The sequence below is a fragment of the Gallinula chloropus genome, assembly GCF_964237585.1.
Source record: "Gallinula chloropus genome assembly, chromosome: 6".
Classification (NCBI taxonomy): Eukaryota; Metazoa; Chordata; class Aves; order Gruiformes; family Rallidae; genus Gallinula; species Gallinula chloropus.
Genome location: NC_140091.1, coordinates 2,983,689 through 3,000,565, shown reverse-complemented (window position 1 = coordinate 3,000,565; position 16,877 = coordinate 2,983,689). Strand labels below are relative to the sequence as shown.

Here is a 16,877-nt window from a genome sequence, read left to right as displayed (position 1 = left end):
AATTTAGTTTGAAGTAATGAGCTTCTTCCTCTAAAACTGTTTTGCCAGAAAGTTTCTGTGAGGTTTTTAAATTCCCTGAGTACAGGTCAAGAGGGCAATGTTTAAAATAGCTGTCCTGGTACCCCTTCGGTTGGCACGTGGGGTTAAATCATCCCAACCCTGTTACTACCCCAGAGAGACTGAATGCTGCCATGTCTTGTCCTGTTTGCCACCTGCAATGAGCCGTTCTCTCTAAAACAGGACCATCAGTTCACAGGGATTTTATCCTTGGCAATACGTGGAAAACCATTGCTCTAAGACACAGACATTTTCCTAGTAGGTGGGAGCAGTATTTTGCTTCCAGCTGAATAATTTAGTAATGGTTGAGTTGATTACTCATAGTTATTGACTCTGTATTTGCTGCCTTGGTGATTAAGACGCTCAGACATGCCAGAGGGGATTCAGCAGTTCGGAGGCCAGCGGAGGCTGGTACAGGGATGTTCCCTCCAGGCAGAGATAGAAAACCCTGGGAGGGGAGGAGAGGGAGGAGGCTCAGCTGGGGCTTGAAATAACAGTTAGGTACTGAAGAGGAGGCCCGTGCTATATAAAAGAAAAGATCTCAGGAGCAGTAACCCAGGGGCTCTTTGGAAGTGGGGTGACTTGGAGACAGTCACTATCTGAACCCTACGTAGAAAGGAAGAGCTGAAGCATGCTTCATCTAGTGTCTTTTGTGTTGAAAACAAGGATGAACCTCATATGCAGGGTTTTTATACTGGGCTGTCTACTTAAAATTTGTAAAAAAATATATATATAATTTTTTTTAAAACTTTTGCTTTCAGCTGACTTTAATAAAAAGCGTTTTCAAGGCAATTAACAAACTTTAAGGTACTCCATCTGTCAAATAAATTGATCCACAGAGCCAGGGAACTGGAACGCTTTAGCAATGCTCCAAAAAGTAACAGAATATGCCTGGGCTCAGCTAACACTAGTTGGTGTGAGAGCTGGTAACGCCAGAGTTGGAGGGGAAAAAGCTTTTCTAATCACCTCGGTTAGCCCAGAAGGCTTTCTGGCTTGCAGCGGAGCAGGGGGAGCTTCGTGATGGTGGGGATGCAGTTTGACAGAGGAATATTTAGATTCATTCTGTCAGTCCAGGTGAGTCATACCTTGCATAAACCCCATCTGTTAAGGAAGGGCAAGGGAATAATCAAGAAAACTGTGACTTTAAATTGCAGCTGTTCAAGACCCGATGTTTGCCCCTGGAGCTGTGAGGGCTAATTACCCTGCTAGGATCTCCACGCTGCCAAGAGCCGGCTGTTACTAATACCAAAGCCAAGTCTGATATCTCTGTTTTCTGCTGTGCTGCAGTCAGTGGAGGGGACCTGCCTAAACGTGAGGACTGATGTGGCTTCTGTGTTACTAAACAAACAGGATCTCCCTTGGTTGAGTTTTCCCCCCTCCCTCCCACCTCATTTATATCTAGATTCAAGCCAAAATAACTTCATCAGCTACAGACAGACGAGTGATTTTGTAGACAGCCATCAAGTACAGCTTAAAACTGAAACTGTTTCAGTGGAATATGCTTCCCTTGTAGGTACAAATGGAAAGCAAGATATCGGCCTTGGGGGGCTTTCAGTGATATATTGGCTATAGATACTGTTGGGTATAGCACACAACGAAGGGAACAACGGAACAAGGAGTGGTATTAAGTCCTGGGTTTTTAATTGTGGCTTGGGCATTGGAGAGGAAAACTTTGTGGTTGGGAGGGAAAGAAATGCAATCGTTTCTTAACCATCCCCTGCGTTTACTGAACAGAAGGCAACTGACTGATGGAGTGGTAGAGGCAGTTAGCCTGAAATTGTGAGGAATTGCTGTGACTCTTGGTTGGATAGTGTTAAAATGAAGTTGGTGAATTCATCATAATTCTGAAAGGACATTAGCTTGCAACAGCATGAAGAAACCACGCGGCTCCTTACATGAGTTATCGCAAACGGGAATTAGAGTAGTAAGTTTTGCAAATCATGTATTTGATAGATCTTTGGCAAGGCTTTAGCTGACTGCTCAGCTAGCTTGCATTGCACTGCCTTGCTTGAAGAAGCTGGTGTCTTCCAGGAGAGTAAATCAACCATAAAATTTGAGCTAAGGATATACAAAAGCAGTAGGACATGTCAGAACGGACTCAGGGAGTATCTTGCTTTGCTGGTAGTTGTAACCACCGGCTTTGGGCTTCCTGTCTCCTGTGCATTCAGGATCTCCTGCATTCTTTATAACCTGTGCTACACACCGTGCACTGTAAATTTTCATAATTCTTTTTATTTAATAAAATAATGAGAGGGAGAGAGTTAACATTTTAATATGTAGTTCTGTGTTTTATGATTCCCTCTAAAACGAGCGTGTATACTTTTCGAGCAACGTTGGTTTGCTTTGGCATGTGATTCATAGCAACATAGCTCTTTCTATCATTCTGACTTGAGTCATATATTTTTACACTAAACATCTTATTACCTTAGTTTTATTATTTCAGAATCAAAGGAGAGCTTGCAAATGTCTATGACTGCAGACCAGAGGAATGTTAATGAATAGTGCTATTGAATTTTCAGGTTTTAGCTGTTCTGATCTTAAAGAATATAACTGTAAGCAAAAATATTATGCAAGCTGAATAAAATTTAAATAAATACGGACCAGATGTAACTATAGGGGCCTATAAAATGTAATACAAATATTATCCACTTCCTTAAAATAAATCTGTATTTTAGTATGAAAAATTATATTCATATTGATGTTGTGGGTTAATCTTTTTTATGAAAGTTGGCAAGTGATCACCATCTCTTGCAAGGGCTTGTTCTTAAATGGGAAACAGACCTTTTGTTTTGACCTTGAGTAGAGGAGTTTTTTCAGTCTCGTGCAATGTGAAGCATTTTTACATTAACACAGTAATACATTTTTACATTCTACAGCCTGTTTTATTACAGTAGTGTTTGGCTTAGGATTTTGGGGGCCTGTTAATGGTTTGTGAATGCTAGAAATTGCAAAATATTGGAGTGTGTTAGAAGGAGGTATATACAACCCGATGCCATTAGACAAACCCCTTCAAGAAGTGATTTGCTTGGAGCAGACCTTCAGCTTTTGTTGCTGAACTGTTATCTTTGTTAGATTTCCTTTAGATCTGCAAATGGAAGCTCACAGATCATAACATAACAGTTGTCATTTCAACTGCCCCCAAATAACCAGCAGCTGGCTTTATTTTAACTACTGAGAGGTTCTTAAACAGGGCTAATTCTGCGGCGAAGCACCGTGTGCAACTAGTTGATTTCTACTTTATCTGTGAACCAGCCTGTAAAAATGAAATGACAATTTTACTACTCTGGACAAAGTATTATCAAAGTGGAAAAGGATCTAACTAATGATATTTTACTTACCCTGGGAAAGAGATAAGCCTGTAATCCTGCAGTCAGCAAAAAAAAAAAAACCAACCCAAACTTGTAGCTTTATTATCTTTAATAAATGCTAATTCAGTGTAACATTTGGAAATTTGTTGGAAACGTGTGATGTTATCTTAGGATAACACAGTTTGTCAGCTAAATTAGAAAACGTCTTTTCCTGAATGTTGTTTTATATGTAGCATACTTTTTTGCATCCTTAGGAAAGTGCTTTAATCCATGCAGAAGGCTCATTTCTTACACCAGATTCAGAACGATGGTTAGTGGTTAGTTTCATTCACCCCAACTACAGACCAAACAGGGATACAGGCACATAAAATTCACACAATTCCAACAGTTTGCCCTGCCTGCTTTCCAGCACTGCCCAACCACATAGGTTCCCAAAAATCTGATGTCTCTCTTTTGACCTGGATGTTTGGCGTGGTTGTCCCTGTGTGCTCAGAAGCACCTGTTCTGGGGGACAGGTACCTTTTCCCCATATGATGATCCCCTTCAGTGTGGGACAAATGGCTGGTGATGGTCTGGTGGTAGAGATCCTTGTAGCTGGAGGACAGAGCTACAGATCTGGTTTCTTCTTTCAGGACTGTTCTGGGATTTTTTTGTCTAAGGATTAGCACCTTAGAAGGCACATCTTGGAAATGTCTGGGATTTCTTACCCAGTGTCATTCTGTGCTGATGGTTATCGCAGTCCTCAACATGTAGTGGTTCACCTTCCTTCTGTGAAGCGCCTTTGATCCTCTCAAAATGATGGCTGAGTCTTGTAGACTGAAACAGCACAGCAAAGAGGAGCTGTTGGTTCAACAAGGCTCAGTGCTGGGTCCTGCACTTGGGTCACAGCAACCCCAGGACACGCTACAGGCCTGGGGCAGAGCAACTGGAGAGCTCCGTGGAGGAGAAGGCCCTGGGGGTGTTGGTTAACAGGCAGCTGAACATGAGCCAGCAGTATGCCTGGGTGGCCAAGGCCAACAGCATCCTGGGCTGTATCAGCAATGGTGTGGCCAGCAGGACTGGGGCAGGGATCATTCCCCCAGGGCACTGGTGAGCCTGCATCTCAAGTGCTGTGTTGTTTTGGGCCCCTTGCTACAAGAAAGACATTGAGGTGCTGGAGTGGGTGTAGAGAATGGCAACAGAGTGGTGAAGGGTCTAGAGAACAGATCTTATGAGAAGTGGCTGAGGGGAGACCTTGTTGCACTCCACCACTGCTGGAAAGGAGGTTGTAGCCAGGTGGTTGTTGGCCTCTTCTCTAGAGGAACAAACAATAGGATGAGAGGAAATTACCTCAAGTTGCACCAGGAAAAATCTCTTCATCAAAAGTATTGTTGAGCACTGGACCAGGCTACCCAGGGAAGTGGTGGAGTCACCATCCCTGGAGGGATTTAGAAGATGTGCAAGTGTGGGGGCTTAGGGATATGGCTTAGTTGTGGGCTTGGCACTGCTGGGTTAACGGTTCAACTTGATGATCTTAAAGGCCTTTTCCAACATAGATGATTTTATGACTCTATAAAAACAAAATTAATGTTATCTCAGCTGAAGAAATTGTTGTGCATTATCTGCAGCAGATAAGGACTACCCAGTACTATGCAAGAAGCCTCTTTACCAAAATTTTTCCAATGACCTTTTTCCTTGTCAAATCCAGCCAGCACCAGGTACGTGGGGATTTCTCTGCTCCAGTTCTTTTGAAATCTCCCACCCATTGCATACTGATGTACCTTTTATCACATGATGGAAATTCATCAAAATATCCGTGGTATTTAATGTTTGAACCTCCTTCATGTCTTCTGTCCTTCTACTCTCTCACCCTCTACTCCCAGCATTTGCAAGTAACAGACTGGGGCTGATTTTTGGTGGCAAAGGGTACCTGCATTGAAACCTCCTGCTTGTCCTTCTGAAGAACAGCTGCCTAGAAGAAAAGAAACCCTGGAGAGGCTGGCTCAGAAGCTATAAACTTGCAGAAAACATGTGAGCAGTCGGAGCCTGAAGCCAAACAGCTCGTGAGCCTTTCTCACCAGTGTTTACAGTTCCATAGGCTCGGTCAGTGATTTTCCTGAATAGGAAGCTGGCTTTACCACCTTCCTCCCAAAGGCTCAATCAAGACAATGCTATGTGGTCACTGCCTGGGGCCTCTGCTGTACCAGTTCTTGACATTTGAGATGCAAAGATTAAGCTGTCATTCTTCTGAATTTAATTCTTAACGTTAGCGCTTCTATTTCTGCTCGCTGCTGATGGGTGAGTTTGACATTCTTCCCCCACCACGTCTCTGAAGTTGTTATAAATCAAGCAGAAAAAATATCCACAGCTTCAGGGGGGTAATTGAGATCCGATTCCCTGAGAGTTCAGGGCTGTCCCCCTCCCTCAGCTGGAAGGAGATGCAACATAGGTCACACTGCACATGTTTTACAAGCTGTGTTTTCCATGAGTGGCTTCCCAGAGTGGGTGCTGATTTCTGTGAGGATGCCTGGCCCTCGCTGTTCAGTAGCTGTGCACCAGCACTGTTCTTGCAGGTGTTGACCAAGAAACTCCCTGAACTCTTCTACTTGTCCACCATTGCCTTCTCTTCTACAGCCAAAGCCTCTTCTATAGAGTCAGTGTGAGAGTTGTCACTCGTGTGCCTTCCCCTCGCTCAAGGAAACTGTGCAACAACCGTGGTATTCTGCCAGTAAAGTGAGAGTGAGGAGTGTTGCTGCCCCACAGCTCAAATCTGAACCTCACAAAATACCCTCTGATGTACTGTGTATCAGGCTTGGTAAGCATTACAGCTTGTTAACAGGTTTGGTGCACACCATAGATGAACCAGGTATGCTTTTGACATGCTTGGGAACTATTTTGGCTTGCAGGTGATATTTTTTAAGCCACAAAGCCATTCGGCTTCGTCTTGTGGGCCCTTCAGTAGCCTTCAGTATTCAGCCCAGGATGGCAGTCTCAGCAGTAGCAGCTTCCCTTCTGCTTTGTTGCTCAGTGTTTGCATGGTCAGATAGTCTTAAGTTTACACCTGCAACTTTGTTTAGCACAGAAAAACGCTGTTTATAACCCCTGGCTTGTATTCTGCATCCTTCCGTCCCGGTCAGGAATGTCCAGCTCTGCAGTAATTCCCAGTTTGTGTGACTGCCCCAGACTGTTCTTTGTCAAAATATACAAAGATTAAAGCTCCAGTTTGTTGAATGGATTTGTAAACCTTATGAAGTATGTGCTTTCAGCAGCTGGATATCTTTCTTTAAACAGCTGCGTTCCTGATATGGGAGTGTTTTTATTGCCCCCTTCTGCACAAATGGATTTTGGGACTTGCCAAGCAAAGTGCCACAGTCTGTATGAAACTGGTAGGGAAAGGAGATGGGGAGGGATGGGAGCATTGAAACTGGTAGGGAAAGGAGATGGGGAGGGATGGGAGCGGAGATGTGTCCAGAGCCACCAGGAATTCATGAACTAGGTGAGCACTGATGCTGCTTTCCCTTCTTCCATCTCTATTGATTAATTGATTTTGAATCATTTAAGCCTTGACTTCTAGAGATATCAAGCATGCAACTGAAATTGAAGCTAGTGAACAGGAGCTGCAGACATTCCATAACCAAAACCCATCCTTTCAATAAATGCATTATGTTGTTTTAGTCACAATAGAGCCTTTTTTTCTTACTTATTTTCCTTTCTGAGGCCCCAAGAGGGGGGTTACAGCTTAAATCCATAGCGTGTTGGTAGAGTCCTTACAGACTAGGTCTTAGATGGTTGGAGAGTGACATTACATCCCATTACTGGGTCAGCTTCTTTTAAAATATTGGTATAACTAAAAATTTTCAGCAACATCAGTAGGGTTCTGGGGGGGTTTTGGGTGATTTGTCATGGATGAGCAAAACTAGCTGTCTTGTCCAGATCCCACTAGATCCAGTGGCAAAAGATGACTTCTGGGTTAAGTGATCCCAGAACTACCAGAGGAAAGTTGTCTCTCTGTCATAGTTTATAAGTGAAGGAAGGTAAGTCTCTCATGTTTATGGACTCTCAAAAATCTTTGCAGTGCAACATGAACGTGTTTCTTCATTCCAGTTTTAATGGATTTGATAAGCCTGATTCAACTATATGACTCTTTCCAAAAAAACACAACCTAGTTAAGAAAAACAGTGCTTTGGCAGGTCAGTGAGATGTTTCCTTCTTCAGGGTAGACACAGACCGACCAGGAATGTACCTTTTCATGCCATATGTATTTTTAGTTCTAGGTCTGGCTTCTAACACATGCAGGAACCACAATGTCATACTGAATTGTTGCCTTTTCAAATAGATGATGCCGATTATCCAAACCGATAACACTCGGTGGTTCCTGAATCTGAGCTTGAGGAATGTGCAGTTTTACATTTAATAATGCAGCACTGGGAGAAGCTGGTAACTCCAGTTCATTGACCATTTCCAAAGCAACCCGAGATGGAAAATTAACTTAAAGAAATGTGATTGAAAGCTCAGAGCAAATACCAGACTGAATGCAGTCTGAACGAGTTCAATTTGACCATCTTGTGTATGTGCCCCGTGTACTGTTCCATGGTCACGTTGCCATTTCATCCCCTGCCCTAGTGTCCTATGCATGATACTGTCTTAAACGAGCTGGCTGATGTTCTGTTATCTCTTTGGCCACTTCTAAATGCCTCCCTTTGTAAAGAGTTTAAACAAAAGTAAAGTGAAGCAGGCTGTGGATGTTCTAAACCACAGGCTCAGCTTTTTCTCAGAGTTACTGGTGATCAGCCTCAGGTGAAAAAACACACCTCACTGTCACCCTCCTGGCTCTCACCCAGGCAGGAGTAGCTTGTGTTGACTTAAAGTTACGTGATCGTTTTTAGAACAAAGGTAACCCCCCCAAAAAAACCCCTCCCAAACCAACCCACTCCCCAACCAAAACCCCACAACAGAGAGAAGATGTAAGACGTGTAGCAGGATTTCAGCGGTGCTGCCGAGATGGATGTGCACGTGTTGCTCTGTCCCACTGGTAACAGCCATTCTGGTTATTTCAAGAGAACCCCACAGTTGCCAATGGCAGATATATATAGATACATTTTTCTTTTCTCAATCAAACCATTCTTTTGATTTTCCTAATTACTTCAGGACACAGCTCATAGTGTTTTGCCTTTCTTTATGCAGATTGAAATCTGTTTTTCCCCCCATCTGGGATGCTGGTATCAGCTGTAATCCGTTTGTGATTAAAATCCTTCGGGCTTTTTGCAGTGGCTGGTGTGTGTGTATCAAAGGAGGAGGCTCGTGGCAGTGGGGCTGTGATCTGGTGGCTGTGGAGCAGCTCTGGATACAAGTCCACATCGTGTGGTGGGAGCGAAAGGGAATGATGCCCTCGATGTTGTCTTGATCAGAGTGCTTGCTCAAGGGCATTTGAGTTTTCTTTCTGTTCCACATGCACCATGTGTGCTGGGAAAGGATGGCAAGGCAACGCGAGGGGCGAGGAGGGGGGTTAACTTGGTAGTGAGAGATGCAGTATCTAACAGTGCTTTCAGAACACGGCAGCACTGTGTTCTACCCCAGCAGCTATTTCCTGCCCGTGCTCTGGGGAAGGCAGCTCACAGTGGGGCTCATGGGCTGCTAACCTTACGCTTTTAGTGGTGAATGCCATGGAAAGGCTCCTTTCTTGACTGGTACATCGAACTGGTGAAGGACCACACAACCATAGCATTTTTGGAAGGTATATTTGCCTGGGGATGGGTTATCTGGTACCTACAGATCTAAAAATCACTGGTATTTATCCAGAGCTGTTATGGAGTTCATGGAGAAGTGGGTGTGCTGGGTGTTTGCTGGTGACATGGGAGGAGAGGAGCGTGTCCCATCCTTGTAGCTGTCAGGACCGCAGCTGGAGCGCTGCAGCAGGACATTCACCTATTTGTTTTAGGGGGAAAAAAAAATAAAGAAAGAAAAAGAAAAGAACCAGAGCAGAACAATGCAAAGGGAAAGCACCAGCAAGAGAACAGTATGTTCTTTGTAATGCTTTTTCTTTGGGGACATCTATTGCTGGCAATAAGATTAAATCACTGAAACCTTCCCTGAAGCTACATCTGCCACTGCCTACATTTTCCAACCTCAGTAATAAACTAACATTTGCCATTGTTCGTTTCTTCTGGATTTCATTTCTTACAGATTTAACCAGCGCTATTTACCACAAGGCATTCGGTTCTCGCTTAAAGCTGAGATCTGTGCCAAGTCCCTAAAAATATTCATAGCTCCAAAGAATCTGGTTTTAAATAATATCATAAAAAGTAGATGATATTAATGCAGCGGTTCACACTGAGTTCACGTACTGCTGATGCCAATGTAGAAAAATGATGGAAGCCCAAGAAGCTCTAGACAAGTCTACCTTGAAAGTGGTGAACAAAATCCCCTTTGCCTTTTTACTGGCTGTGTTTTAACTGTGGTGGTGGTTTTCTTATCTCAAAATGTGAATGAAAGTAAATAAATCTGTGTTATGCTGGCCCTGGAGCGCTGCGCCTCTCACTGAGGAGCTGTGGGCTGCACGGGCCGTGGCTGGCGACAGTGCGGGGTGTTTGGGAGGGGAGGACTCATTGCACCCCTTCTTCCCACAGGATGCCATCGTGATCCACGAAGTTTATGAAGAAGGGGCAGCAGCCCGAGATGGCAGGCTCTGGGCTGGTGATCAGATCCTGGAGGTAAGCCAGTCTCTTGGTGTATCAGCTTGTTTATGCCTTTGTTATGTGTACCCATGTTCGATGCAGTGTAGGGTTCTTGTAGGGGAAGGACATCACTTCGCAGGGTCTGGACTTGAAACTTCTTCTCTGTCACTGGGAACATCCTGGCAAATTCCTATTTCCTTATATATTCATGTAAACTGAAGGTACAAATTGAGAATATATTAAATTTAATTGAGCAAGGCAGTTCTCGAATTACATAGTTCAGCTGTCATGTCCAATAGCTCGGTATTATTCATCTGTTTAATCTTTCATTCGGGGGCCTGTGCCGCCGCCGCTCCAGTATCTCTAGGTACCTCTGCCTGCAAACCAAGCACTGAGCTGGGCGAGCGTGGGGCGAGAGGGTGCGGGCGGCCACAGCATCGCTGCCGAAAAACCCGCGGTGCCTTCGAGCTGTGGTTCCTAAAACTGATGAACACATGGAATTATTTCTGTGAATAAACATGGTGGGGTTGGGTTTTTTTCTCCATTCCCCCATCCCCACAAATAAGCATGAAAACAGAGGAGGGAAAGGGTTAAGGACGAAGTGTTGGTCTGCAAATGAGACTTGCGTCAGGCCAGGGTTCAGCGCAGCTGCTTGCAGCGTCTCGCTGTCAGATCAGGACAAATTCCCAGCTTGGCCATTAAGGCTTCGGTGTGTAGGGTTAGAAAAATAGCAAGGGGTACTTGGGGACTTGTCTTTACAGCTCTTGCATTGAAAATATTTTTTTTAGTGCTAACGCTGACTGTTGTTTTCGTTTTATAAATAACTGTGTATTAACAGAGCCCAATAATTAGGGGATAAAATGGGGAAGGTTTATTAATTCTTCTCTGGCCAAACAGGAAAGTGCTAATGTTTGTGTGCCATAATTTTGCTGTTGGTTCAGCTTTTAAAAGCTGTACTAATGAATCAGAAAGATGGCTCTGAGTCGGTTTGGGATTAGCATGATAAAGCACATGTACGTGCCCATGTTGAGAAGAGAATACCAGTTTGGTGTATAAATAAATGTGTGTGGAATTAGTTCTGAAAGAACATAAATACTGTAGATTGGCCTTAATTATCTTGATGTGAAATTAAGTGTGATTATAACTTTGCATATCTAGAAATACTGAGAAATATTTTCATTGCCTTAGAAGTTATTACGTTATCTAAGTGGATTACCCTTGTATTGTTGCTCAGTCACAGTGCGTGCCGCTTCCCAAAGAGACTGCAAATATTTAAGCCTTGATATTTTTGCTATTAAGAAATAAAGGCTGATTTTGTCAACAGAACATTGGCAAACGCCCTAAAGGGTATATCTGTGGATTAGGCTTGGCAGAATGAGGAGATGAGGTTTGAAGATGCAGGAGTGGGTTGATGGGGTGGCTTTTTTTCTTCTTTAAAAACTTGAGCGTTCGCTCCGAACTTCTTGCTCTATCTGATGTTGCTGAAATCCTCTCAGCACTTTCAGGTTATGGTAGGAGAAATGTAACTGCACACTCCAGGAGCGGTCTTGTGTGCCATCTATTGGAGTACAGCAAAATAACCATGGAACGTGTCCCTCCTGGGCCACACCGTGTCTGTTTCCCATCCTCTGTGATACCTCCTGTCCTCGGTGATTTTGGGAAGCCGGGAAGAAAAAATCTGAGCAGTGAAAGGTAGAGGAAAAGCTCAGAGGAACGCGTCCATCTTTGCCTAGTTGTAAGAAAGCAGAAGGGCTTGAGATACTGGCATTTAAAAAGGGAAGAACACCCCCAAAACTTCCAAGCCAAAATGTTTCAATAGCTGTGATTTAACTCCAGGCAGTGGCACAAAGCACCAAGCTCTAGCCTCTGGAAATGGGAGCACTAAATTAGAGTGCCAAGGGGTGTCAAATTGACAAATTCACCCTCTCACACTAGGGTAGGGTGTGAGGGAAAGATCATTTATACATGTCGTTTGGAAAGAAAACACTGATTATTTCAGGTGAACGGGATCGATCTGCGCAATGCCAGCCATGAAGAAGCCATCACCGCCCTGAGACAGACACCCCAGAAGGTCCAGCTGGTTGTTTACAGAGATGAAGCACACTACAAAGATGAAGAAAACTTAGAGATTTTCTATGTAGATATACAAAAGAAAACAGGCCGAGGACTAGGGCTCAGCATAGCTGGGAAACGGTAAGAGGGTCTCTCTCTGCACCTCAAATGAGAAATATTCTGCTTTCTGCCATAGAAACAACTACTGCACTGTTAAATGGAATGTGAAATAAAGGGAAAACTCTGTAGGGACTGGAATTTTGTATCCATATAGTTTCAAGGATGCTGTGGGGCTGTGGTCCTGGCTGCTCTGTGTAGAGCACACAGGACACACACAGAACCGGGAGCTCGCTGTTGTGCTGGCTTCAGCGCAGCCGTGTTTTGGGGCTCACAAGCCCTAGCCATGGCTTTTCAGTTTTCAAAATGGGGAGAGAAACCACCTTGTTTCCACACACCGGGATACACCTTTGGAAATGCATCTGTGAGTTAGATTGAGCTCTGACTCAGGTTCTAAGGGAGCAAAGAAAGGCAAGAGGCTGAGTTAGACCCAAATCCTGAGTGCTGTCAAAGTGGAGTGCAGAACTGGGGTTGGTGACGGCTGCTGAATCCAACGTGCCTTTTTACTGATGGATTTCTAAAGCATCACTATTACATCACTCGAACCAGAGCACTGACAGATTTAATCTTTCATGACTGGAAGAGATTTATGGCATGAGGCTGGCGAGTGCTCACTTGGTCTTAGTGTGTAAGAGTCAGATTGCTCCTCTTCTCTATTGCCAAAAAGAATTTCTCTTCCCAATTACAAATCATCATCTCCTCATGCTGACTGTGGATGGTCAGCAAAGTTTCCACAGCAGTTTTGGGTTGTTTTTTTTACAAGAGTGGCAATGTTTAAGCCAGGTGTTGTGAGCAGATTGCAGGCTGGGTAATTAATTTAGCTTATGTAAATTACCCTACAGATGGTAATCGTGGTCTCCAGCCCTCCAGCCTTTGCTTCTGTGCAAAACTTTCTGTACCACTGCTGGTAACCACTTTGCTGTGGGGGTTTCTACCTTAGGGGTACCCTGATTTGATGACACACAGATATAATTCAGGTTGTGAAGTGTCACGTCCCTTCCCTGCGATGGAGCTGGGAAATAAATAGGTTCCCCTCTTTTTCATGGCCCATCACCCTTGCAAGGCTCGCTGCCTGCTGCAGGCACATCACCACGTTTGCTGCCACATACCTCCTGTGCCAGCTAGGAAAGTCTCCTCTGCAGATTTCTCCCTGTTCTTCTGTTGAGGAGGGGTCTCCAGGCTTCTGGAGAGAAACTGAGCTGAGTCTATGGGGGAATAGAGAAAAAGAAATATCTGAAGCTGCGTAATTCATATTGGGCACATCAGGAGATGATTTAAGTCCATCTTAGAACGATCCTTGGCTTTTTATTCATACAAGGGGTATTTTTCATGAATCTTGAAGGATCATGGAGTCAGAAGTAACAGTTCAAGGGAGATGACAGCATTAATTATAGCAAAACATGCCTCAGTTTTAAAACTCATAGGATTTTTTACACTCAAACCGTTGAACAGGGTGTAAAACTAGTTCTTCCTCTGCTCACAGGTTTCTTTTAATGTCTTTTAAATGCAAGTAATCTAAATTGGTCTCCCAAAGAATATTGGATTGTGTAATTAGCCATATGCTTCTTGCATTGTTAGAAATGGAAGTGGAGTGTTTATCTCTGACATTGTTAAAGGAGGAGCCGCAGACCTAGATGGAAGATTAATTCAAGGAGATCAGATTTTGGCTGTAAATGGAGAGGATATGAGAAATGCCTCGCAGGAGACTGTTGCTACTATACTTAAGGTGAGTACATAACATGTTTTAAGATGCTGAATCGCAGTTACTCACACTGTGCAAAGTAATTATCCTGAAGTGCTGTTTGCACATAGGTGGGACCGCTCGAGCTGAATACCAAGACAGGAATTTCATCCCAAAGAACTTTGGGAGATTGGTTTAAAATCGCTTCTCCGTGAATATCCAGAAGCAGGATGATAGGAAGCAGGAAGAGACAGGCACTTGCTTGAGAATGTAACTGTCTCCTTTGTATGTTAGCAAAGTATTTTGAAACCTGAGAGTCATATGGCACAGAGGCGAAATAAAACCCCTTGGCTTTGCTGCACTAACCTGCAGCTGTAAAATAGCACCTGCAATCCCTTTCCATCTTACAGGGGTGACTTTGTACTCTGAAGTTATATGGTCTGGGGGAAGTTGCCTTTTTCTGTTAAGAAGCATACGGCTGCTCAAGCTGGAGAAGCAGGCAGGGAGTTGCCTGATGTTGCCCCTCTGCCCCCTGCAGCTCCCAGCCTTACCCAGAGTGAAAGGGTGGGTGGGAGTGATGCTGCAGCCCCGTTTCTGTTTAAAACTGCACCCCGAGACAAGGGCTTTCCCCCTGCTATTGCTGCTAGTGTTTCTGCATGTGATTTCTGCCATTCTTGAACAGAAAGGCTAATTATTTCCTTGCTTTTTCCATTCAGGGTTGGTACCTGGCCAAAAGTTTACCTATTCAAGAACTGGAAATCAGTGATCCAAGGGTGTATTATTAAGTCAAATCCATATGCGTTAAATTCACCCTTTTCCGCAGCATTTTTCCTCTGAGGTGTTTTTCAGGAGCATATTTAGCAGCAAATGTTGGGGGAAGGTGTGTATTTATTTACTGAGTAATTCCCCATCTACAGTTTGCCAGCAGGACGATTCCTACTGACTTCAGTAAACAGGATAGAGCTTCAGGATAAACTTAAACCCAGGGCTGGGTACTTCTCCTGTTCTCTAGACACAAACATTAACGTTTTGAGCAGTCCTTGTGGTTTTCTTCCTAGAGTCATGGTGTTGAGTATAAACATCATTCACTCTGGAGGAGAATGAAATACTTTACATCCACATAAATGCTTTGTTGTTTTGTGTTTTCTCTTTTCCCAAGTGTGCCCAAGGCCTAGTGCATCTTGAACTTGGAAGATTGCGAGCTGGATCGTGGTTATCAAGGAAAACATCCCAGAACAGTCAGGTTAGTGATGAATTCATACCTATAAGATGAAGCTGGGAAGGGCAGGGCAGGGGGACAGCGCACAGGCTTCCTCCTTCCATGGGCACTTACTGCTGAGGGCCTGGGACAAAGTCTTGATCACAGTCATTTTCTGTGCTGAACTGCAAAGTAAGCGCCGTGCTGATAAAGTAGAAGAGCTATTCAGTGCGTGGGTTTGTGTTGTTTAAGGAGTGTCTTCCTGAGACACACCAAAACCTCCTAACAGCTTTTCTCCAGTGGTGATGCCCGGAAATTTTTTAGACCTGAAAAAAAAATGCTGAATGTATTTTCTGCAGCTGTTTTGTCAATCAAAATGAGTTAATGAAACTGAACTGTATCTTTGCCCATCTTGTGGCAGAACCACAGGAGAGCTGCTTTGCTCTCAAAGAAAACACAGAGCAATTTCCTGCTTCGCTTGCTTTTTACCTGAAGCGAGGACAACAATTCATTTTTCAATCAGTGCAGGGCTTTTCCCCTCTCCCTGCACCCCCGAATCAGCTCAGACACTGATACCATTCCTATTAAAGCCTGAGTACTGCAAGGGAGAAAAGCAAGGCAAGATGACTTCAAAAACTTCTCTTTTAATGGATTTTCCTTCCTCAGCCCAGCTGCATTGCCATGATATTTAAGCTGCCAGTGTCCCTGAGACAGATGGGCTGTGTTTCTATTGCTTTGGTGTATTTTGCCCCCTCTCTGCCCAGGGGCAGCTGTTGGGGGCCCTGTGGACATCACCCACTCACCTCCCATGTGTGAGCGGGCAGGGGAGGCTGCACACAGATGGGATCCAGCCGTTGCAGATGCTAAAAGAAAGTCTCCGGTTTGGAAATGGGGAGGAGGAACCATGGGGAGGGTAAAGGGGGGGATGTAAGTTACATCAGGAATGCTTTTAAAGGAGGTTGGTAAGAGGGGAACTTTGTCCTTGATGTTGTGCATGAACGACCCAAAAAGGGGTGCCAAAATCATCGTCCTGTGCTGTGATTTCTTAAATTCCCGAAGGCCAGCAGTGATCCAGCCTGCTGTATGTGGGGGTGTGGTGTCAGGAGGGGCCAAGGAGCCCATAGCCACGCTGAACAGCTGGGCTAAGCCCAGCTTTAAAAATAATGTCTAAACATCATTGGAGAAACATCTGTGCTGTGTGCAGTGGGCAAGGAAACATGAAATAACAGAGGAAAACGATACTGGTTGTGTTAAGTAAAGGCAGAGGTCTTGACTGTTACTTTCTTTTGGTTGTTTTATCAACAGCTAGTCTGAGGGAGAGCAAAAAGTAATCAAAAGGTGATGGTCAAATATTATCCACCCAGTATAACACGCCGTAACATCCAACATGATTCTGGGTGGAAAATCAGATCAAACAGCATCATCCCCCTTTCTTTGCAGCACAAGAGACTCCTGCAGATAATTCCACAGATAATTTCTGTCTCCCTTTTAATACAAGGAGCTGTAATTGCTGTTCTCTGTGCAGAGCCACTCGAGAGCCTTCCTCTTGCTGCCCCTAAGTGACTTGGGGATTTTGAAAACTGAATCAATGTTTCTCAGCAAAACCATTCCAAGAGTTATAAAAATATTGGCAGGGAATACAGCAAATCAGCTTGAATGGTTCATACAACTGTGAGCAATGTCTTAGAAGCCACTGGCCAAGAGCATCCAGAACTTTTGTCCTCACTTGGCTTTTCTTCCTGGTCCGTTGCATACCTTGAACAGTAGAAATACAGAGCTCGCAGTGCAGGACAGTGGTTTCTTTCACACAC

The 16,877-nt window shown here is 44.2% G+C and overlaps 1 protein-coding gene across 1 annotated transcript in view; it reads left to right on the top strand.

Moving 5' to 3' along the window:
• Window positions 1-16,877, top strand: part of PATJ (PATJ crumbs cell polarity complex component) — a gene marked incomplete at its 5' end in the record, with an annotated part of 148,039 nt that overhangs the window by 118,900 nt on the left and 12,262 nt on the right. The window contains 4 exons of the mRNA XM_084265931.1: window positions 9,971-10,054; window positions 12,018-12,211; window positions 13,766-13,913; window positions 15,028-15,111. Of these exons, the coding sequence (XP_084122057.1) occupies window positions 9,971-10,054; window positions 12,018-12,211; window positions 13,766-13,913; window positions 15,028-15,111 (510 nt within the window). The remainder of the gene's footprint in view (window positions 1-9,970; window positions 10,055-12,017; window positions 12,212-13,765; window positions 13,914-15,027; window positions 15,112-16,877) is intronic.